General features: G+C 38.8%; 1 protein-coding gene across 7 annotated transcripts in view; it reads right to left on the bottom strand.

Moving 5' to 3' along the window:
* The window catches only part of DMXL2 (Dmx like 2), a 154,880-nt gene that overhangs the window by 44,273 nt on the left and 85,735 nt on the right, over positions 1–24,872 (bottom strand). For 3 of the 7 annotated variants that reach the window (XM_030576933.1, XM_030576935.1, XM_030576940.1), the window contains 14 exons: positions 24,548–24,624; positions 22,858–22,988; positions 21,301–21,549; positions 16,517–16,698; positions 15,890–16,020; positions 14,722–14,807; positions 14,077–14,278; positions 8,581–8,698; positions 7,667–7,729; positions 7,185–7,271; positions 6,956–7,077; positions 5,486–5,624; positions 4,709–4,769; positions 4,454–4,581 (listed from right to left, as the gene is read on the bottom strand). In XM_030576933.1, coding sequence (XP_030432793.1) covers positions 4,454–4,581; positions 4,709–4,769; positions 5,486–5,624; positions 6,956–7,077; positions 7,185–7,271; positions 7,667–7,729; positions 8,581–8,698; positions 14,077–14,278; positions 14,722–14,807; positions 15,890–16,020; positions 16,517–16,698; positions 21,301–21,549; positions 22,858–22,988; positions 24,548–24,624 — 1,776 coding nt within the window. Of the gene's footprint in view, positions 1–4,453; positions 4,582–4,708; positions 4,770–5,025; positions 5,082–5,485; positions 5,625–6,955; positions 7,078–7,184; positions 7,272–7,666; positions 7,730–8,580; positions 8,699–14,076; positions 14,279–14,721; positions 14,808–15,889; positions 16,021–16,516; positions 16,699–21,300; positions 21,550–22,857; positions 22,989–24,547; positions 24,625–24,872 lie in introns of those variants that run through there. The other 4 variants (XM_030576934.1, XM_030576938.1, XM_030576939.1 and 1 more) reach the window with 4 other exon arrangements.

The following is a 24,872-nucleotide window of genomic DNA, read 5'->3' as shown; positions in this document are numbered from 1 at the left end:
ACGCAGCCATTTACTGCGCAGCAGGCTAGAGCTCTATACGTCCAAATTCCGGCTTGCCACACGCCACCAGGCAAGCCCTAAGCCTCTTTGAAATGCCCCTACACGATGAAGCCCTCTTTTGGAACTGGGACTCGCATGCTTTTGAAAATACTGTCCTATAAATTTGAAGTAGATTTTATTTTTAAATGTTTAATTTGAAATACCTAAGCTTATGTTAGACCTGATACCCCACACTAATGAAACAAGTTTAATTAAAAAACCAAACACACATGATGTCCTATAAAAATGACTTAGGAATGATTATGGAATAACTGCATTGTATTATGATGTGTGGCAAAGCCACAGGAAGCTCTGCAGATCAACACAAATGAGTAGCAATTAACCCTTTAGACCACACTCAGGTATGCTGTATATGCTATGTGCTTCACAGACAACATATTTTAAACGTTCTTTAAAACACTTCACTGATACTATTCAAATCCCTGTACCTGTAAAGTCAGGCTTCAGTAGTTCCATGATGTGGTTTAATGTTTCCAGCTGTCCCTAAATGGGGGGGATTGTCCGGGATTCTGGGATGACCCTTTTTGTTGTCCTGTAACTGGCTTAGAGGGATGTCAAAACATCTCTAACTCACAGCAAGTCACTTTTATTCCCTTAAGATTGTAATGTTAATCAAAATCAAACAAAATTAGTTTGTATATTTTACTGTGTATGTGAAGATAGAACCAGTCCTGAAAAATCAGATGATATGGCTATTGAGGGAAACAAAACTGAGGGGTTGGCAAATTCCTCCTCATAACTGGGCATCTGTTTCCTGCTGAGTCACTCCCTCCCTCCTGAGCTGAATCCTCTGGAGCCTCTCCACTCCCACAGACTTGCTTCCAGGGGAGCTCCATTTACATTGCTCTCCTCCCATCCCTTCCCCTGTTCCTCATTGTATGGTGGGGCCAGACAGGACTCCTATTCCCTGAATGGCTCCACAGTGGGCTCAACCCCAAGCATATTCCTCCTTTGAAAAGGAGGGTTTAATACATTTGTTAGGTATTATGGGTGCTTCAAAGCCTTAAGCACATCCAGGAAGCAGAGCAGGAGATGCCAGATGGCAATTACTCTAGTCTGAATCAATCCCACTTCTGCAAGATGGCTGGCAGGAAAGAATCAGTGGATGAACACTTACTCTTTTTTAAACCTTACATTAAAATGATGGCAAAAAGGAATCCACCTACTCCAGAACGGGGAGACAGGCAGAAATTGATGTGTGTAATAAACATAAATGGGTCAGATAAATGAAGAATTATGGCTGAATTTTGGAGGTTGCTCAAAAGAAATACGCAGGACTTCTAATCTAGCCCTATGCTCATGGGGAGATCACACAAGCTGGAGGGACTCCAGTGAGGTCCATTTTCAGGCAGGGGATTCTTTGGCCAGACTTAGTCCTGGCTAAGGGGAAGGAGCTCTAGCTATTCACTAGCATCAACATCTTTCCAGCTGTCCCTCTGCCATTCCAGCTGTCCAACCAGGACCAAATATAAATCTACAGTTCTCTCCATTAACCTAACCCCCACACTGGGCACGATTGTGGTCATTCACCCACATAGTCCTTGTCCTAAAATCTGCCACCATCTGTCACTGGTTCAAGACTGGGTGCTGCTATCTTGCATGTTAACCCAATTAAATTTTAGAACAATAGAATGATTCTGCTTTTGAGATGAAGAAAAGGAAATGTCTCTGTCTGTCGAGTGGCTTAAAAGAATGACTGCTTTTTTGAAGTTGCTTACAGATTTGCAATGGAACTGGTAGTCCCAGTGGCAATGGATTTGTGGGAAGAATATACAGATGAGGCAGTCAAGAGTGCACAACAACTATCCCACCTGCATATCATTATCACTTCAGAGTAGAGTTGACTATGACTTTGACTAAATGGGGCTGTGTTTTATTTTTTATGGAAAATGCCAAGTTCTTGACACTTTTTGCAGGAACATGTCAGTTTTGGGAAGGCGTCTAAGGTCCAGAATGGAATTTCTGGTCAGAACCAGAGAGACACCCACTCCAGAACAGCCAATAGAATGGTATTTAGGACACTCACCTGGGTTGTGAGAGACCAGGTTCAAGTTGGGGCAAGTCTGTTTCAGAGCAGGGACTTTCAACTGGGTCTCCCACATCCATGCTAAGTGCCCTAACAATGAGGCTACTGGCTGTTCTGGGTTGGGTGTCACTGGTGTGTGAGTGTGAGAGAGAGAGCTGTTTTGTCCTGATACACAATGGGAAAATTTGAGATTTCAAAACATTTTTATGGGACATTTTCTCAATGAGCTCTACTTGGGTGTATAATCAGTTACCATCACTTTGTAGTTTCTATTAAATGATTCCTTAGGATCATTGTCACCTCAAAGGAAAAACTTTCAAAACCAGTTCTGTTAGTACAGTATATCTCCTGTTTTCTCTTCCCTTTTTTTATTAGTACAGATATTTGAATGAAAACCAGAATGTGTCTTCTGTCTAGAGGCTCCTCTGCTCTTTATGTTCTTTCCCTACCTGAAGTACTAATCCTCTGTCTGTATCATCATCTCTTCCACAACAATCAATTGCAATGGCACAAAGGGGGGATTATTTCTTTGTGTGAGGACAAACAGAAGACACATTCTTCAATAAAATCCTGTTTTTATTCTTACCTATGAAACACACGGGAAGAGAGTACAGAAGCTATAAGATATATAAACAGAATTGATTTCTATTAATTTCTCTAGCTTTATGCCAGTATGATTCCACAGGAATCAATGGCATTACATGGTCAGAAATAAATAAACCAGAGAGGAGAATCCGTCTCAATGTTTATTCAAAGTCTTCTATAAAGAACAAAAATTAGTTGCTCTGGTAATGGTTAGGTCAGCAAAAGCACTTTGACTTGAAGCAGTAAGACACAGCAGATGAACACTTCAGAAACAAATCATGTACCAGATTCACTGGCACACTACAGCTACCTTGCACTGCAGATGCAAATCTAATTTAAATAAATAGCTAGGTAAGTGTGGTTTACAGCTGTTTTACATTGTCAGGGTGCCACAAAGCAAGTGGAGAGTATGAATAAATCTGGGCCCTAGTTTTCACAAAAATGTCTATTAGTAAGAATGAAGGGAAAATCCAGAAATTATATAATGATTTCAAAACTGAAGGCCAGATTTCTTGGTCCAGACTCAGTGCAAGACCAGTGGGAGTGACAAGGAAGTGGGGGAGGAGGAGACTTTAAAGCCACTGTTATGCTCCCTATTTCTTGGGCTGTCTGGGCAGGACTGAGTCCACCAATATAAGTTACAGCAGCCTGAAGTCTGCTCTAAGTAATGTCTGGTGGCTCATGGGACCCACAGAGCCATTCTGGTAGCTGGGCAGCCTAACACCACATACCAGTACAGGAAATAAAGTATGTGTCACAATGGTGGCTCTGTGCATTGTAGGAGGAGAACTAAAGGATGTTTACAACTTTTGTTCCACTGGTGCAGCACAAAGCAGCCAGATAGCACTAGATGATTTTCAAAGTTTGAGCCATCTGCATCTCTATCACAGAAATAACAAAAATATATTTATAATCATACTCCAGCTTTTCTGCTGAGGCTTTTGCAAAATGTACTCACTATAAAAAGAAAATACAAATCTAGTATTGTATTTATGCCACTCACCTAAAATATCTTATTCTAAATTGAACACTTTAATATTAGTGCTAATATCTCTCTGCACTTAAACTGCAAGGTGGAATATCCTCAATATTGAGCTTGACTGTACAGTGGAGGTATAAATCAGATAATTTTTTTGTACAACCAGTTTCTGCACAGTACTATGAGGATATATGCTGCCATAATATTCCATGTTTGTCAATGATTGAGTACTACAAAACAATGTAGCCATCTCCCAGGTTGGTTGCCCTTCATCAAAATCCTATTTAAAGTCAAAATGTTGAACCCATTACTCATTTTTATATTTAGATGAGTAATTGTTCACCACTGAGAGCAAGGGGTTGACAACCTGGCTCCAGCTAAATGAGGCTTTATGCAATCAAAATAAGGGCCTGTTTCTGCAAAAAATGACCACTGACTCCAGTCAGCTCCACTGACTTAAAGTTGGATTACTCATGGAAATAACTGTTTCCAGGACTAGTCATAATGTAGGTAGTCTCTACAGTGATCATTAATATGAATATTGAAAGTTGCTTATTCAATACAAGAGCAGATGTAGATTTGAAGAGTGTCTGAATTTAAATATCCACATGTAGCTTTAACAATCTGTTTGCTAGATTGTATTCTTTGTTTTATATGTGTTGGAACAAATCACGTCTACATTCTAACACATTCTAGATATTTTTGTGCTCCCCTAGATAAAAGCTGGCTAAGGTGTCCACAGTACAATCAAATGTTCATTTAAAAAGAAGAGGCAGAAAAACCCGTATTTTGGGAGCACTAACCTTATTGCCCTGGGAATTGAAATACATTCTAGTAACCCTTGCGTTGCCAGCTTGTCGGAAGCATATCAGCTGCTGTGGCCTTGTCCATTCAAACATTCGAACGCTACCATCTTGGGCTCCTGTGAGATCTGGGGAAAACGGAAAATATAGTTGATTTATTAATCAACAGGAAAATATCATAACATTTGTTCTATATTACGTTTTGAAAAACAAATACATTTTTCACGTTCACATTGTTAAATAGAAATTACTTACAATACTGATGGACTGGATGTGAAGCCATTCTCTTGACATTATTCAGATTTCTTTTAATGAGCTTCATATAAAAGAAATATCGTATTCAATTTGTGAACTTCAAAGATTTCCAAACTTGTTCAAAAGTAGTTAAACATTATTGAACTCAGGATATTGTATATATTACTACACAATGAACTGTCTTTTTCGTCCCCTACCTATAGATTGTTAATTGTTAACCATATTCTGATCCCATTACTTTTAGTTGCAACACAACAACTAAGGCCTGAATTCAGGAAAGGATTCCTAGTCAGGACAGCACTTAAGTATGTGCTCACCTTTAGGCATGTCCCATTGAAGGACACTGTACTTAAATGCTTTTCAGATTTGGGGTCTGAAACAAAAAGTTACGTATTACCTTTCAATTGGCATTTAAAAAAAAGAAATCTGTCATGGAGAAAGATAATAATGGTAGGGTATTAACTTAAACAATCAAAATAAATTTAGGAATACAGTACATCAATCAACTGTGTAAGAAAAAAAATCTTTTGGAGATTTATTTTCTAATAAGTGTTGGGAACACAGTTTATACTATTCACTGATTGATGGAACAAGTTAATTATAGGCATGCCAATCCAAAATTATTCATGTAAGAGAATATTTAATTAGTGTGGCATTTTTTGCCAGCTGATAGTTATCCTATGACCATCCAAATGTAATAAAATGAAAGCATGCTTCTGAGTGTAGATCTTTTGTATTAACTAACTATATAAATAGCAAACAAAACAAACTGCATACCACACCAGCTCCAGTGCTAGTTTGTCCACTACCTAACCATGGCATAGGTGAAGATGGCTGCATCTGATTCACTCCAAATGATGGTGCACTTGACTGAGTGAGTGTTGTGGTAGAACCACGAAAGTCAAGGTCATCTGAACTGTAAAAACATACCAGTGTAACGCTTTATTACTGTTACATTTTGCTGTTCATCTTTTTTTTTTTTTTTTTTTTAAGTAATAGTGGCTGTGACAGATTGCAACTGCACGCTATGTCTTTGGAGATCATATTACATTAAGTTTACGAATGGCTTATGTATCATTGTGGGCCAGGGATCGTATGCCACTCCAGAGGGGAGGGGTACCACAGTGCCTCTAGGGTATGGTGGGGAGGGAGGTGGTGATTAATCATTCAGGTTGTAAACTCATCCAGAGAGGCTTGCGTATACTGGTTCAAATGGGATTTTCAGAGATCAGCAGTCAAAGAAAGCCTTTTGGTGTAAAAAGGCTGAGTTTAAATTGTCATAGGGCCTTCATTTTGATTCAGCAAATGGACAGACCTTCTGTCCAAAGGGGGCCCCAAAGAGTTGGAAGGACTTCAGCTTACTAAGACCCCTAAAGCCTGATAGGTGACCATTGGTAGACATTTAGCACGTGTATAGGAACTTATTGTGTTTAGATGTTTTCTCTGTAAGGCTTTTACCCTAAAAATAAATGTATTTTGCTTTAAGGGTAGTTGGTAATTGATGTACACCACTGTAACCCCTGGAAAAAAGTTAACCATAGATGCTGGGCCCTAGTCAAGCCTGCTGGGGAAATCACATGCCACAAGGGACTGCAAGCTTAAATACTCTGTTTGGAAGGGGAGAGATGTAGGTCACCACTATGTGTTGATGTGACAGATGGCACCCTGAAATCATGAGTGCCCTCCAGGAAGACCAAGAGTGGGGAAGTCCAAAGGTGTAGTTAATCTTGACACTGTGACAGCCAATTCCAGGCCTCAGAGCCAGCGCTGTCCCTATGGGGGTGCAGGGCCCGGGGCGGATGTGATGCATCTGTCATGGGATCGACTGTGCTGGCCAATTGTGCTGGGCCTCCCCAAAGTGTGGGGCCCAGAGCAGTAGCATGCGCCTAGAAGCCCTGTGGCCTGCCCAGGCAATTTAAAAGGGCCCAGGGCTTCTGGCCGACATGGGACCCTGGGCCTTTTTAAATTGCCTGCCCCCTTTGCCCGTCAGCAGGCCTGCTGCTGACCTTCTGTGACCAAACTCTGTGATCTTAGGCAAGTCACTCAAAACTTTGTGTCTCCATTTCCCCATCTGTAAAATGAGGATAATGATACTTAACTGCTTTTGTAAAGTGCTTTGAGATCTATGGAAGAAGAATGTATATGTTTTATTATTAACAACAACAAAAATGTGAACTATCTGCATATGTCTGTACTTTCAAAGTAAAAAGTTACCTTAAATACAATTACAAAGAAAGAAAAACTAACCTTTTAGATTCTCTGTCATATTCTTCCCCAATCCATATAAATGACTGAGCAGCCAATAGAGCTGAAACATCAAGTTCTTGCACATCGTGTGTAGACGCTAAAACAATTTCACTGCTGTTTGCCTGCAGAGTACAAACAGATAACTTACGCTAGTTTTAATTAAGACCTTAGAGCAACACAAACACAACAATTTAATAACACAATTAGTAATAATGTTGTTGGCTTTTACCTTATTAACTGCAAATGCCATTATCATATCAGACTCTTTGTGAATTATTTTTGCTTTTCCCCCTGGGTAGCCGAGATCTGCTTCAACCTACAAAACATTTACAGGTAATTTTAATTGGTATATAAATTTTTTTTTTTGTAGTGGTATGGACAGACTGCAATATCTATAGAAATTCATGCAAGAAAAGTTCAGTGGCCTCAGCATTGGTTAGGAAGCTAAACTTCAGACTTTTTGCATTCACTAAAAGCCAAAAATTGTATGTTTGAAAGTTTAAAAAACCCCCACAAGTTGTGTGAGTAACACAATTTACAAGGTGTTCACTTATCCCAATCATAGGACATCCAAAGTAAATGCACTGATTAAGAGTCTGTCACACAGAGACTACATAGAACATTTAGCTTCTGTCAGTCATATTAGAAAAGAAAAGCCAGTCCCACAGAACTTTTAAGAATGTGCTAAAGGTTTGGGAGAACGGATACTACCTTGTTTTTGTGATCTTCTGCTACGCAGTTTTGTTTGACCTGCTCCACACGATCTTCTACAGACTACATAACACCACACAGTCACAAACACAAAACACATGCACAAACAAATATAAAAAAAGAATGAAACATTCCAAACTAGATTTAAAAGGCCTCCCCTCTCAGTAAATGACGACAAATGTTCGTAATTTTTTTTTATAAAAGGCACAGAAATTAAGACAAGAATCTAAACAAACTCACTTAAAATGTAATGCCTCCTAGATGAACACAAAATGTATGGTATAAAAAGTACTTGTCCCACAATTTTATTAGACTTGCAAATAAAATTTAGATATCCTTTTCTTTTTAAATGTGTGACATAATAAATAAAAGAAGGAGCAACACACACACAAACTTCATACTTACAGAAAGTTTTAAGATAGTAAGTAGTACGCTTGTTTCCAGTTCGTTACACAAAGTTTAAATTTAATTGCAACTCATTTCAGTTGTAATTATGATAGCCATAAAAATCAGTATTATATATATCACTATATATAATATGTATATGTATATATTACACATGCATATATACATATATTTAAACAAAGTAATTCTCATTTCAATATATTATATAGGACAAGCCATAGAGATTCAAGAATATTCAATTAATTTATGACCATTATCCTATGTAAAATGTTTTTAAATATATATACTGCATTTTAAACTCAGCTATGCCTTGTCTAAGAATACACATTTTAGTTTGATATGTACTTTAATAAACAGCATGCTATCATGTTGATTTTAAAACACTACTGAAGTGAAAAACAGGAAACTGAAATGCCAGCCAAAATGAAAATATTAAAACAAAATTAGAATGGAGACACTTAAAGATTGAGGAAATGTAAAAAAGCCTCTTAATTATTAGTTTTGTTTACCTCACTTTGCTTTCTTTTCTTAGTGAATATATATCTTATGAAGGTCTCCTGAAGAAGTTCTTGTTTCACAAGAAAATGCCATAGTCTTTTAACTGGAAGTGCTGAATAATCCCTTGATCTGAAAGAAAAAGTGTGTGTTTTACATAATTTTCAATATAAAATTAATCATGGTCATAATACAGTTAAATGTGGACAAATAAATGTGAACAGACTCCAAACCATTTTAGATGCAATTCAGCGTGAAACAAAATGATGGATTTGTATGCTCTGTGTTCTATCCAAGAGACGTCATAAGGAATAAAAGCTTTCCTGGACTTCCTCTGTGATACCACTTACAGAGTTACTGAATTCAAAGTGATTGTGGGCCACAACTTGTTTCCTTGATTCACATACACTAATATATTTAGAGTGTGCTGAAGTTACTCTCATATTACAATTATGGCATCAGAATTACACATATAAACCATATAAAATGCTTTTACATTTTTCTGCTAATATTCAAAAGGTGTTTGGCAATTCTCCAAAACGGGCCATATTTTTGGAGTGTAATGTACCCACCCTCTGCACGTGCACACACATACACATCATATATCATTTGAAACCTTACTTTTATGTACATTTAGATGAGGTACACTGTGGAGCTGTTAAGTGGTGCTATAAGACTGTACATAAGCCTGTGAAACTACAGTACCCAAAATGAGTTTGTGGATGACACAAAGCTGGGAGGTATTGCTAACACAGAGAAGGACCTGGATATCATACAGGAAGATCTGAATGACCTTGTAAACTGGAGTAATAGTAATAGGATGAAATTTAATAGTAAAAAGTGGGGATTAATAACAAGAATTTTGGTTATAAATTGGGGACACATCAGTTGGATGTAACAGAGGAGGAGAAGGACCCTGACCCTGGAGTACTGGTTGATCACAGGATGACTATGAGCCGCCAATGTGATATGGCCATTAAAAAAGCTAATGCGGTTTTAGGATGCATCAGGTGAGGCACGTCCAGTAAAAATTAGGAGGTGTTAGTATCGTTATACAAGGCACTGGTGAGACCTCATCTGGAATACTGTGTGCAGTTCTGGTCTCCCATGTTTAAGAAGGATGAAGTCAAACTGGAACAGGTACAGAGAAGGGCTACTAAGATGATCCGAGGAATGGAAAACCTGTTTTATGAAAGGAGACTGAAAAAGCTCAGCTTGTTTAGCCTAACCAAAAGAAGGCTGAGGGGAGATATGATTGCTCTTTATAAATATATCAGAGGGATAAATATTAGGGACGGAGAGGAATTATTTAAGCTTAGTACCAATGTGGACACAAGAGCAAATGGATATAAACTGGATAGTAGGAAGTTTAGACTTGAAATTAGACAAAGGTTTCTAACCATTAGAGGAGTGAAGTTCTGGAACAGCCTTCCAAGGGGAGTAGTGGGGGCATAAAACATATCTGGCTTCAAGACTAAGCTTGATAAGTTTATGGATGGGATGGTATGATGGGACAGCCTAATTTTGGCAATTAATTCATCTCTGATTATTAGCAAGTAAATATGCCCAATGGTCTGTGATGAGATGTAAGATGGGGTGGGATCTGAGTTACTACAGATAATTCTTTCCTGAGTGCTCGCTGGTGAGTCTTGCCCACATGCTCAGGGTTTCACTGATCGCCATATTTGGGGTTGGGAAGGAATTTTCCCCCAGGGAAGATTGGCAGACCCTGGAGGTTTTTCGCCTTCCTCTGCAGCATGGGGCACGGGTCACTTGCTGGAGGATTCTCTGCATTATGAGGTCTTTAAACCACAATTTGAGGACTTCAATAACTCAGACATAGGTTAGGGGTTTGTTACAGGAGTCGGTGGGTGAGACTCTGTGGCCTGCATTGTGCAGGAGGTCAGACTAGATGACCATAATGGTCCCTTCTGACCTTAAGTCTATGAAATAATTTTTCCCTGACCACCAGATTAGCCTAGGTGGAGTAGGAGGCTAGAGTTTGTCTTCCCCACAGTGGGTTCAGGGAGAACTTTTTTACGGCAATACTCTCTCTCAGGGATTGCTTCCAGAAATACCCAAGTTGAATTTGGGACATGTCAGGAAAGAAAACAGAAACTGAATCTGATCAAAGTGCATCATGTTCACCTCCTATAGCTACCAGAGCAAGCATATCTTCTAGAGCTGGTCCCACTGATTTTGTTTGCTTGAGAAAAACATAAGAGACTAGAAACTTCATAAAATAGAAACATTTGAGAGAGCAAGCAATCTAAATGAGGCAGCACTTCAAGGAGATGACATGTTGCGCAGAATATTTGTGAAAGACTTGATTGCTAAGGATGAAGTTTATCATTCAACATACCTTTCTCCCTACTTGAGTAAAATGAATTTTAAAGCAAAACCACTTAGTTACACTGCAACAGTCACCTTACAACATCACATTTTATCAGCTGATTGAAGAGACAATGACCTAATGCAAAGATATAAAGCTCTACTTACCCCAGATGTAGAAACTATAAACTATTCCTGGCAAGATTAGAAAAATGCTATGGTTCTGCAATTTCATTCCATGCAGGGCATGGACAAGGAAAGCCTACCATCGTTGTATGCAGTGCAATAACAATAGCTGATGCTATCCAAACTGCTAGTAATCTGTGGCAGGAATTTAAGTCATCTAAATGTTTTGTGGATCTACTTCTCGAGTGAGCCTGATTAAATGCTTTCAAATGAACATTGTATAATGCTGCTTCAATCCTTTGCCAAAATAAAAGCCTCAGGTTATTATCCAAAGCAAGGTGATTGTAGTTTACAGAGGTCAGCTACTTCTGTGCCTTAAATGGTGCAGGAGTTTGTCCTTTCCTTGATACATAAAGAAGCATACTCATTGCTGGCTGAATTGTATCATCATTCAGAACATATTCAAAGAAGGTGCCTCTCGATTGTGGAGTGAATAGTATTAAACAGTTCCAAAATGATTATACCACCACACAAGCTTTGCTGCACAGCTATACCTTGATTTTTGTGTCTCACAATTTAGTTGACATACTAAACCTTCATGGATTCTGCATTAATTTTGATGAGCTGGGGGGATTCATCACTAGTGCTGCAAAAACTGAAGTAGAAATACTCCAGGGAGGTGTGTTCATTCCAGTTTTGAAGAGCATGTCAAGAGCATCTTGGCAAACAAATATTTGGATGTCTTCATTCATAGGTAAACAGGATATTGGATCGCTATTGCAATACGGACGTAAAACTGCGCATGATGAACCACTTGCTTTATTTTTCAAGGGCGCCCAGTGTCGTCTGAACTTCTACAAGACCTTTTTTGTGCCTGTTCCAGTAGGAGTCACTGAATAATCAACTGTCTGTAGTCAGAACAATCTTCTCTGCACAGAACTGTCATGGCAATGAAGATTGTGGTAATTCACACACTCTTCACTGAGATCATAATGATGAACAAGACTACGATAACGATATTGACTAGAAGTGTCATCAGTGCTATTACATTTTAGTGATATCTATACAAATTTATTATTAGATTGTTGTTGTGATGCTTTCAGGTCACAAAGAAATTCAATTTTATGTCTTGAAAGAAGACACAGAAATGTATTAAACTAACAGAAATGAATGCAAATATTTCCTAGTGGTCCATGCACCATGTTGATGGTATCGCTGTTTATCCCCATTTCTATGGTAATGGCATCACTTGACAGTTCCACATCAAACTTTGACTTGAAGTACACACAATAAGCCTTCAAATGAGCATGTGTGTAGAGAAGGTACATTAAGTTGACCAAATTGGTGGGTCTGCTGCTTGTCTATAACAGTTTAATTAGATCACATAAGAACCGAAATGAAATACAGTGCATCACATTTCTGAACAAGTGTCACTTAATGCATGTTTGTAATCGTAGAAAGGAAATTGTGAACAAAAATCTGTAGCAGTATCAACTACACAATTGTTCTACTAAATGGTGCATGAAAAAGCAGACAAACAAAATGTGTAGAATAAAAATGCAAGTAAAACTGTGGGAAGAAGTTATCCAAAGATTAATAAAAGGATTTAATCACCTGAATACCACTTAAAGCACCTAAATCCCAGAATCAGGAGTTTACAAAACCACTGCTCAGCTGCCCTGAACCATTTAGGTACTGGGCTCTGGGATACTCTGATGTGGGGCTCCCTCAGTCTTTGCTGAAGCTGTTCCACTTTGGATAAACAGTGAAAGAATCATTGGCCTAGTGAGAGAGAGTGCGCACAAACATGAATGACTTCATAGCTTGATGGTTGGAGCACTCACCTGAGAGTTGAGAGACCCAGGATCCTGCTCCAATGACTTTTTTTTTTTTATTATCCACAGATGATAAACTGGCAGTTAACTGGCAGTTCAAATCCTCTCTCCTCCTCAGGTGTAGGGCAGACTTGAATTAGGGTACTCACCTGGGATGTAGGATACCTTAACTATTGGCCTACAAGTTATGAGGGAGAGCCTTCCACTTTCTCTCACCCCCTGGCTTCTTGCTAAAAAAGTGCAGTTGCCTAATGCCAAGGGAGGGCTGGCAGCTGAGAACCAAGCTGAGGGAATGACCTCTTGCCAGCCTCAATGCAGGCACCTATCTTTGAGAAGGGCAAGGCTTAGCACACACCCTTTGGTTTGGCATCTCCCAGTGGGTAGCTTAGGCAAGGAGCCACCTAGTGTGCTTACTTTTATGAATCTCATTCTGAGGCATTGCTATCTCTCCATTCATTGCATAGGGCGCCTAGGCACTGAACTCAGGCTTTGTGAAGCCAGCGATTTTCTAGGCACCTACAATTTATGCAATGGCAATGCTCAGCGTCACTGTGTACAAGTTTCTTTGTGACTCTAGCCTGGAAGGGTATAAAATATTTCCCAGACTGAAAATGAAAGTTACTATTGCAATTCATTTTTGAAAAAATAGGGTAAAAAATAAAATGAACTGCCAGAATGAACTGGGAACAAAAACCTGTAGCAGCATCAACTATGCAAATCATGGGCAAACGAGTGGATAAACCATATATCAGTTTTGCAAACTTCTCAAACTCTCTTAAGTTCATTAATTTACACCCAGATCCTGCAAACACTTATTTAACTAGCTTAACTTTAAGCACATGACTAGGTTAGTTAGCAAGATCTAAGCCTTAAGTAAGCATTAACAGTTCAAAGGGACTTCAATTCTCATCCCAACCTCTCCTTATTTTTTCCCCTTTGCTTCTCATTAACTGGCACTAATAAATTTTAGTTAATTTTGTCATTTTTATTTATTTGTAATAATTAAACATAAGCATCAGTAAAAATAGGCACTGTATTATGCTGCATTCATTAAGGTTCAACTGTAAAGCCACTGTAGGTTAGGTTTTATTTGGCTTAGCTACCTCACTGTTTTCTTTTAACTAAAATCCACTAGATAATTATGACCATTTCTGCCCTAAATGTGCATTTGCCAAGTTATAATAGTCTGGATAGCCGTTTCCTGAAAGCTTTTCTTACTTGAATGGTGTGTTTTCAGGTTCAAGCATTGCTTTGTTGCGGAGAACAGCTGATCCAGCTCCCACTCCAAGGTCACTGGGATAAGTATTGATGTAGTTCGGTGGTGGGCCTTCAAACTGATCCATTCTTTCTTGAAGGATCTGTTCCCAGTTTTCCAAATTTTTAATCACAGCAATACCCAATGGTGATGTTACAGGCAGATCTAAAGTGGAACACAAAGGTTTAATACCAATATAAAACCCCTATACTATTAATAGCAATAAATGAGTCCTGCAGTAAAGTGCAGAGACAATATTATGAAGAAATTTTTTTTGATAGTAACAGCTCAGGGCAGATTTTATTCAGATACCAAAAACAACTAAGTAAACTAAAAACAAAACAAAAATCCACAACCATAGTCTGACATTGTATTCTACTGTTTATGTTTAATAAGCATAGGGAAGGGTTGTGTGTGTGTGCTTCCACAGAACTTACAGAAAAAATTAAAAAAAAAAAAATTGGATGGGTGCATTTAAAAAAACCTGAAATAAAACACACAATTCCATCTGTTAACAATTGGGCAAAACAACTTTTCATATATAAATGCCAATACTTCTCTAACTTATATCTAGAGCAAGGTAAAACAGAATTCAGAATTTAACTCACCAAAGAATTCCAAACCAGCAATGGGAAAAAAGTTCTTAATGTTGTACAGAGCTAGTTTTACTATCGCCAAATGTATAAGAGCCCAGCTGTAGAAAAAGAACAGTTTTGTTTTCATTTTGTAAAGTACAATTTAAATTCAGTTACCTGCAGGACACAATTTAGTTTCTCTCACCAAACCATGTAGATATATGAGAAAAGCATTTATAACAAATAATGAATAGTGCTTACTTAGTGAGTTTTGAGGGTCCATAGGAACCCCCTACTGCAAAGCAAGGTAAGATCTTTGTATCTTAAACATGTTAAGTCTCTCTCCTTGGAGCCCAGAAGATTTCCTTCCCTCTTTTCCAAACCCCAAATCATCCTCTTCCCTCTAGCAGAGGGCACCTGGACATAGTTCCCTGTATGTGTACGAGGGAAGCATATGTAAAGTCAGAGATCCAGTATTAATCTCATGGCAATGCCAATGAAAGTCCACATTTCAGAACTTTCCATGACATCAAAATGAATGGAAAGAAACCAGTGGTATGGTATAAATCAAAGATTTTTTTCCCCACTCTCTCATATAGTACAAAGCCATAGTTCCATTTATAGTCTACTGGATTTGAAAAGACTTGATACAATGTAGATGGAAGACATTTAATTTTCATCCACTTTCATGATGGATGTGACTCATTCATTTATGCCATCCTATGCTTGTGACACTTTTTAAAGTGTTTTTTCTAACCCACACAAAAATGGAAATTAACATAGAAAAATCAAATTACACTTAAAAGTGGTCTCTACTCTGAAAAGTACTACTAAACCTGGCATCAAGGGATGTTCATTGTGTCTCAGTGACTGAAATCAAATGTGCCCAGTTTATTTCCTCAGGTGACTGCAGAAGGGAAAAAAACGTAGGTACTTGCAAACTCAATCAGAACTGAAAATCAAGGTGAATTCTTTCCTTTTTGCACATTAGTGTCAGTAATTAAGATTATTCAGGCCAGTTTCTTATCTCAGTAATGCCTCTGTAAACCCATGGCGTTGAATAAATAGATACTGTAAAACATGCTTCACAACAGAAAAGAGGCCCAATTATATCATCTTTTGCTTTGGACGAAAAGCTGAACACACAACACTTTCATAAGGATTTTTTTTTGTTTTAAATTATTGTACAGTTTCCACTAACCTGTAAGAACTGGCATCTTTGTGTTCCTGGATCTGTATGTCAGAAAGGAAAGCACTATCATCCTCTTCATCACTGTGAATGCTTTCATCAGAATCATATATAACACCACTATCTGATAAAGGAAGAAATGGCTGCAATGTAAGATAAAAACCTGTTGTTATAATAACTTTTCAGAGCTGTCACCATTTTAAATATTTAATGTTCTCCTAGTTATTTAGATGTCACTTAAATAACTTAGTAGTGAAACAGGGCATCTTGATACGTAAATCTATTAATATACCTAAATTGTAAGTTAGATGCTGCCTTCAAAAATAAGTGTGTAGCAAGGATACAAATGCTCATTTTTTGCTTGCAGAAGAGTGCTAGACTGATAAGTAGATTGATATTTTGGAAGTTATATAGTAGATATATAACTTCTTCATCTTTTCTGTGGGGAAAGCAACCTGCAAACATTTTTTTACAGGTTGTGAGGCACATTAATGAAAACACTTCTTGAAATGTTTTTGCCCTTTAAAATAGGGGGAGAAAGGTGCAAGTCTTCTCTACAAAGTATTTAATTTTATATTTTCAATTTTTAAAAGTCAGACAATCTTGTGATACCAGTATGTTCAACACAGAATGCCCTACCTTTGCCATAAAATAGTCCCACATGCTGAGTTCTGGAGGAATGAATTTTTCTTTGTAAGAAGGCCTTTCTGCAGGCACAGGTGGAGGTACAACACTATCTTTTACTGGTCTCCCTGGTACAAGCATTCTCATATTAAATCGACGACGATGCTTATCCATTTCTTCTGAAGGAACGGGAGGTGCTAAATTGAAAGAATTTAGATAGCTAAAATCATAGTAAGAAACAAATGCTATCCATAGTTTATTTTTAGAAACAGATTAATTTTAGAATTTAAATGAAGTTACCAAAACCATGAATTTTGGTTAAAGTGTTTAGATAACAAAATCTGATAGGTTTAAAACAAAATCAAAGCTAAACTACTTTTCTGGTACTATTTCTTAAATATGTCTCTAAATAAAGTAAGTGTAATCATATAAATAGTCCAACCACAATAAATCCAAGCAGAGTTACCATGCATTAGGAAAACAAATTGTAATAAATTTTCAGGAGCTATGGGTTTTAAAATAGGTTTTAGACCAATTCCTGCTTGAACCCATATAGAGAAGGATTTTTCTAAAGGAGAAAACAATGAATATAATTTCACTACTGATACATTATTGATATAAACTGGGACCATACAGAACATGGGTTGCAACCAAAGTCCTGTAGTGGCACCAGATCTTATGTAAACAGGGTCATGTAAGGTGTCTAAGACCAGGTTATGGGTTGCTGGTTATGATTATGCTGTCTGTATGTCTCTATCATTTTGCAGTTGAAGTTATAAGTACTGGCTGTATGCTGTCTATATTTCAAACTTGTGCTGTGTTACTGGGAAAGATCCCAGACAAGTGGGTGTTAGCTCTGCTTAACCTGCTTGATGGCCCATTAAGGACCATCAGCTACACAACTGACTCATTAAGAGGAGGCAGATATACCTTGTGACTCAGCAGGTGTGCAGAAACTGGCCCACGTGACTGCAGACTCCATTTTGCTGTAATTTTCCACAGTAAGAACAAAGAAGTGTTCTTACACCTGGAAGTGCCTATATAAGGCTGATGCCTCATCTCCATCTTGTCTTCAATCCTGCTTCTTACCTCTGGAGGGACTTTGCTACAAACAGAAGCTCTGCACAAAGGACTGAATGACCCATCCCAGATGGGGATGTTCTCCAGAGACTTGATTTGAACTTGTAGTTTACTCCATCACTGCTACAAGCCTGAACTAAGAACTTTGCCATTACTGTATGTAATTGATTCCATTTAACCAATTCTAGCTCTCATCTCTATCTTTTTCCCTTTATGAATAAACCTTTAGATTTTAGATTCTAAAGGATTGGCAACAGCGTGATTTGTGGGCTGTGACTGCCCTGTTTGAGCAATTGGTCCTGAATTGGCACTCTCAGTTGGGTCCCGCCTACGCCACTGTGATGATGCGGTTCTGGCGAGACCCAGCTGAGAGTGCCAATTCAGGACCAATTGCTCAAACAGGGCAGTCACAGCCCAAGGCTGGGGTTTTTCCACCTCTAAGGCAAACCAAACCAGCCAAACAACAATGACTTCAGTTTCACCCCACTGGCTAACCACAAGTCACACAAGCAATTTCCTTAGACACTCCAGTCTCCCAGTGTCACTACCAGTGCCACCCGTCCTGGGGATGAATGATTATGAAAACCAACACCCCAGTAAAAGAAAAAGGTTCTCTCGATCCCAAAGGACCAAGTCCCAGACCCAGGTCAATATACACATCAGATCTTACCCACAAATCACGCTGTTGCCCTGCTCTGGGAGAGTTTGCGGTTCTCAGTGGCCCTGAAGGACAAGCTTCGCTGGCTTTTGCAAAAGTTGGGGGCTGGGCCTTTCTGTACCACACGGCGTGTTTGAGTGGGGAATTTCCCTAGTCTGGGGCAGAAAAATTCCTCAGCGAACAATGGTTCTTGGGCTGTGAATGACCCTTCTTTACACAGGTTTTGGATTCCGAATTTCCTGATTTCATGAAGCTCTCCGGGCTGAGATCTTCCTTCGCTCACCAAGTTTTCCGGGCTGAGAATTCCCTTGGTTTACACAGATCTGAGGCTGAACATTTCCTTCCTTCACAAAAGTTTTTTTTGGGCTGAAAATGATCCTTGTTTACACGGGTTTGAGGCTGCGAATTAATTAGTTTGCACAGGAAAATACCCTTAATTCACAAAGTGTTTTGGTCTGAAAATGTCCTTAATTGACAAAAAAAAAAAAAGTGTACTAAGACGGGAAAAAAAAAAAAATCACAGCCAGCAGCAATGCATGGCTATTTGGTGCGATGAGTGGTGACTTGTTAAAAGTATTACATTCTCTGTCTTGCTGTCTGAGCATTTTGTTCTACCAGAATTAGGTTGAGTAGGAGACTGATTATTCATTGCCTGTTCCAGTGTACTTTTAGAGTGATTTTCAAGGAAAAGTGCATCTTTTTGAGAGGATAATTACACGTATGTATCCAAAGTACATCATCAAAAGCGATCACCTTTAGGGCTCCAGTAGAGTTCGGCTCCAACTCTAGTAGTTCTTGTTATATTTTACCAATAGTAAAATATCTATCAGTTGACAGGTGACATTTTAAGTTACATTGTTGATTTCCATGATTTATTAAGAACCTAACTTGTGTCATATAAAACATTTTTAAAATTCAACTACAAAAGCTTCAAAACTGGGGTTCCATCTTAACTAAAGGACTCTCTTCTTTTAAACATGTTGAATTCAGTACAGCATAAAAATAAAAATTAAATGTGTAGACTTCCAGATTCCGCTTGCCAATATCCTCAAACTGGGTTTATTTGCTGTAGATGTCCATTGTGCCATTAAAATTTTATAAAGCTAGATTTGTTTAACGTTTACATAATTATACCAGAGCAGTTCTAAAATTGATGTCACACACAAAATGACTTCCTGCTTAATTCAACACCAGTTAAATACATTTTTCATTCCTCTGATTTTTCTCAAAATGAATTTGCAATTAATTAAAAGCTGGAGAAGAGCATAGATGAGTAAGGGGCAGTGTTTGCCAAAATAAAACTAACAACACTTCCCCACTTACTAGCTGAGACACAAAATCACAAATTCATTGGAATGGTATATATACTATAGCACATGTCACCTCTCATACCTGGTACTGATGTCTACAATCTACTTAAACTGTATGATCGTGAGGTAGGTACTGACTTGTCATAATAATTACGTGCAGTGTTTAGCACAATGTGGCCCAACAGTATTTCCACAACACATAAATTAATAACTATCTTTCAGAGCTCCAACAAATGGAAACTATCCATGTTACAGCTCAGAGTAGTCAGAACCTTTATGAACGATAAATTGTGTTCTCTTCCTGTTCAAAAATCAGATTAAGAGTCTGCTTCTGAATCCATCATACATGCAGGGCAGAGACTGGGGAGCAAGAGGATTATTAGGACAAGGGTAGTGTCTGAGTTAACGCTAAAAGAGTGTGTCTACCCTTCAGGACCAGTGCTAGTGTTTTTAGCGCCCTAGGCGCACAGCCATTTCGCCGCCCCGCGCGCTGGTCCCGCGGCTCCAGTGGATCTGCCACAGTCGTGCCTGCGGAGGGTCCCCTGGTCTGTGGCTCCGGTGGAGCTGCCGCAGGCGTGCCTGCGGGAGATCCACCGGAGCTGTGGGACCAGGGGATCCTCCGCAGGCACGACTGCGGCAGATCCACCGAGGTCGCCTGCTGCCGCCCCCCCAATAATCCTGGTGCCCTAGGCGATTGCCTATGCGGCCTAAATGGAAGCACCGGCCCTGCTGCCCTTTGTCAAAACCAGTATCTCATACTCTATACAAAGATTTCGGACACTCCAAAAAGAAAGCGCTATGTAGAATCAAATTATATTCTACAGCTGAGAACTGCTTCATTCATGAGCATACATAATTGCTTATTTCGCTCATTCTTTCTTGCTTAGCTCTAAATGAAGGAAAACTGGATCGCTGTTCTATTTTAAATCAATGATGAGGTGTCCATACTTAAGCTAAGCAGACACAACATAACATACGTAACAATTAGAAAACTGATCAGACTAGGACACACACCTGATGATCAGTAATGATGGAAAACAGAGCGGCAGATACTGGTGAGCCTTTAATATGTACTAAACTAGCAGTGATAACTGGTTGAAAACCATTAGCCAAGAATTACTCTTCCACTGCAAAATGTACTTTTCCCTAGAAGGCTGTATTAGGAGTCCTGTAAGTCCACAGATAAATTCATCTAGAAGAATTAAAATTAAGTTTTGGGAGATCCAAAACCCCATGTCTCATCAAACTTACTATTTTTCATGAAAACAAAAGGATAAAAAAAGCCAGAGAGCAGTAAAGAACTTAGACTTTACTATGCCAGTTGCTCAACTGCTTTTTTCATTAAGTCAATAACTAATATTTGTGTCATATTTTAGGACCCACAATGTGATATGTGGAATATATGAAGACAATGCCAACCTCCAAGAGCTAACCATCTTTTCCCTCCCCTCTTCTAAATGAAATAACCTTGGCTAAAAGTTGTATTCTTGCCAATCCATACCAATCAAGAATTCTAAGATTCTCATTAATTCCTTCAGTATGATTATGTAGTCTTAAAAATACCTTTACCTCGGAGGAGGTTAAGAACTGATGATATCAGACACATACTATCAAACATTATGAATTTTAAAGTTCATTTTTAAACCATGTGCCTGGAACCTTAAAAAAAAGGAAATTAAACTCTACTCTTTCCCCAAAATTATACGAATGCACATTATTGGTCTGAAATTTAATCAACACAAATAAAGTACCTGGAATATTTTCAGATTGTCTTCGGGGTTTCATAACAAGTTTCACACCTCCCCCAAAGACAGCAGCCCACATTCGGCTGTTCAGAGGATGGGCTGCTAGCCGAAACAATTCATTGCAAGAATTAGTAGCAAGGGCATGTATCAGGAGACTTAGGTAAACAGCTATGACAGCTTCACAAAGTAAAATGTTTAACTTTGGTTGGTCCTCATCCTGGGCTGAATTTAAGAGATTTATAAGTGAGCTCACACCTGCACGAATAAAAAAGAAAAGATGTAACTTAAAGAAGTTTGTAGAAGTACAAAAAACAAGTCAGTATTTTTCTTATATTCATTTCATGCTAAACAAAGAATTCTGAGTGGCCATTTAGTACTTTGATCTAAACTAAGTTTATTACCCCTATCTCTGAATAGATTATAAAATTTGTTTCCTGATGATTTTCCTTTCCAAGACAGATCTTTGCCCGAGAGCATTTTCTGTATCAGGTGTATGGCTGGATGGTTCTTGCTCAGATATTCAAGGTTTAACTGAGCTCCATATGTGGGGTCAGGAAGAAATCTTTCCCCAGGTCAGCTTGGCCTGGGGTTTTTTCCATCTTCCTCTGTAGCATGTGACTGTGGGTCACTTGCCAGAATTATCTGGGTATATCTCACTTAAGCATATCTCTGCTATTGCAGTGGCCTGGGGCACTAGTGCACCTCGGTCCCTCCTCTCTGCTTGTGGCAGATAATAGTCTAATCTCCAGTAGGCTGTAATACTTTGGTCTAATTTAATTTGTTGAGTTTAGTGTGTGGATGCTGGAGGAGTTGGTGGCCTGTGATCTACAGGAGGTCAGATTAGATGGATGTTGCGGTCACTTCTGGCGTTAAACTCTATGGCATTATAACACCATCTGAGACTTTTTTGCAACTGTGCCTCTTTTCCTGCAAATACTACAGGCAGTTCAGATTTATCCATGAGGCTCTAGGAGCAGGTCTCATCCCCTTTACTCTTGAACCATATCAGTATTTTCAAAATTGTATGTAAACACTAAATTCTTAATAGATTCATTGTAATGCCTTGTGCAACTTTACAAAATACAAACATAAAACCTAAGGAGGCCATGGCCAAAATACCTGAAGAACTTCTCTTGGATGAGACAGTTTAGGGGAATGGTTATTCTCAGAAAAGAAATAATCAGGGAACCAAGTTTACATTCTGGAGCCTGATCTTTCTCTCATTGAAGATATCTGGGGCACAGTGAGCATCTTTTTGTTCCCATAGGGGAGCCATAAGTTAAGTGCTGATGGAATTCACCCACGAGTTGAAAAGAAGCAAGAATGCAAAATATATTTTTTAATAAGGGAAGCACAGCTGATAATAGCTGCATCTTCAGACTAATGTATGCTATCAAGATTCTTGTTGGCTTGAACACTAAGCCCGGTGTGCATTTGTAGATGTCCCTGCATGTTCTGAGTCACAAGAAAAATCAAGACATTAAGTGAGAAACAGCTTAGAGTGGGGCACAGATGAAAAAGTGGTGTTGGCATGCTGTTGTGAAAAATAACTTTTTTTCTCACCTGGCCATTGAGCAGGAGTTGAATTTGGTGTTGCATGTTCTTCGATGCTTTCTGTCCTCAGTCTGCGTCGATCACTCAAAAGCAGTCCTTGATAAACCATTCCTGTAAACTGATTTGTTTCTGTTTGACTGCTAAACACAAATCAATTTTTTCTAATGAGAAAGGATTTTAGAATATTCTTGTAATGAAGTATAACGCATATATGGCAAGTCATTTTCATTTTAATCTTTAATTTTCCAGAAAATAACATTTGAAATTCTGTATAGCATGTAGGAGCAGTTTTAGAAGACCGAATAAAGTAATATTTTTGCAATGTAAATAATAGTTAACTTTTAGTGCTAAAAATCTTAGGCCTTGTCTACACTACAAAGTTGCAGCGCTGGTGAGGGGGTTACAGTGCTGCAACTTAGGATGTGTACACACCTGCAGGGCATTACCAGCGCTGCAACTCCCTGTTTGCAGCGCTGGCCGTACACCCGGTCGTGCCTCGGGTGTAGAGGATCCAGCGCTGGATCACCAGCGCTGGTCATCAGGTGTAGACACTCACCAGCGTTTTTGTTGACCTCCGTGGAATAAGCAGGTATCCCAGCATACCTGAGGAAGCCTCTCTGGTAATTAAGCAAACTCCACTGCCCTCCAAGCAGATCTCCTTCCCCGCGGTGTGCTCTGGCGTTCCCCGACCCCCCCTCCAAGCAGGTCTCCTTCCCCGCGGTGTGCTCTGGCGTTCCCCGACCCCCCCTCCAAGCAGGTCTCCTTCCCCGCGGTGTGCTCTGGCGTTCCCTGACCCCCCTGCAAGCAGGTCTCCTTCCCCGCGGCGTGCTCTGGCGTTCCCCGACCCCCACTCCAAGCAGGTCTCCTTCCCCGCGGTGTGCAACAGCGCTGCAGCGTGGCCACATCTAACACCACTTGCAGCGCTGGTTGCTGTAAGTGTGGCCACTCTGCAGCGCTGGCCCTATACAGCTGTACTAACACAGCTGTAACAACCAGCGCTGCAAAATTGTAGATGTAGACATACCCTTAGTCTGCATGCAATGTTTTACATTTCAGTCTCTCTGTCTGTATGTTTGGGCATGAGAAAAAGATTCATTTTCAAAGATTTTAGTAATCAGAAAAAGTGTTGTGAAAAGTGCAAAATGCCCTCGCATCTGTAGGTGAATTTATTCTTTACTCTTTGCCAAGATGGCCATATAATTATCTGAAACTTGTTCATCTGTCAGGTATAAGAAGAAATTGCTCCTATGCATCAATGTGTCCACTGTGGAAAATTGCCTTTTAAGAATTCTCCTTCTAACAGAGCCTCAAACATAGACTGAGTGCCTAGATATTTTTATTCTTTATTCCGTGCTATAAAATCTACTAAGCAATTTTTGGTATTAAATTTAATTCATCTAAAATTGTCTGGGCAAAGGCACCTATATAGTTTATCTTGAAAATGTTACAAGAATGTAATAAAAACTGTGGCTTCATTCACACCACAATTTCTTCATAATGTATTAACTGCACTATATACATGTGTGCACAAAGTCTTGCACATTGAACTTAGGCCTGGTTGTGTATACACACGAGTATATACATGCCTAATTCACATTTTTAAATAAATGCATAAAGAATCAACATTTTGAAAGTTTACTCTTACATGAAAACCAAAAACACATTTTAAACGTAACTGTAAGAAGAGCTCAATTTTTACCTATAGCTGTGGCTGTCACATAAAGCTTGGTAAATAGATGCAGAAAGTGAAGCTGCTAACGAATGAAGTGTATGCACCTAAAAAAAAATCATCCAATAATAAATTTTATATGAAAAGTTGTAAAACTGCAATTTTTTTCTTAAAATCACAATTAACAAATTAAGTGAGATGGACTACTGAGAAAATCTGAATGTTAAACACAAATATTGAGTTAACTAGTTATACATCGCATGAAGAAAGGAATTGTTAACTATGATTTATTTTATTCATACAATCTACTAATTTAAAAATTACATCCCAACTGTTTTAACTAAATTAAAATTTA

This window comes from Gopherus evgoodei, chromosome 10 (assembly GCF_007399415.2).
Source record: "Gopherus evgoodei ecotype Sinaloan lineage chromosome 10, rGopEvg1_v1.p, whole genome shotgun sequence".
Taxonomy (NCBI): Eukaryota; Metazoa; Chordata; order Testudines; family Testudinidae; genus Gopherus; species Gopherus evgoodei.
This window is presented reverse-complemented; position numbering and strand designations above follow the sequence as displayed.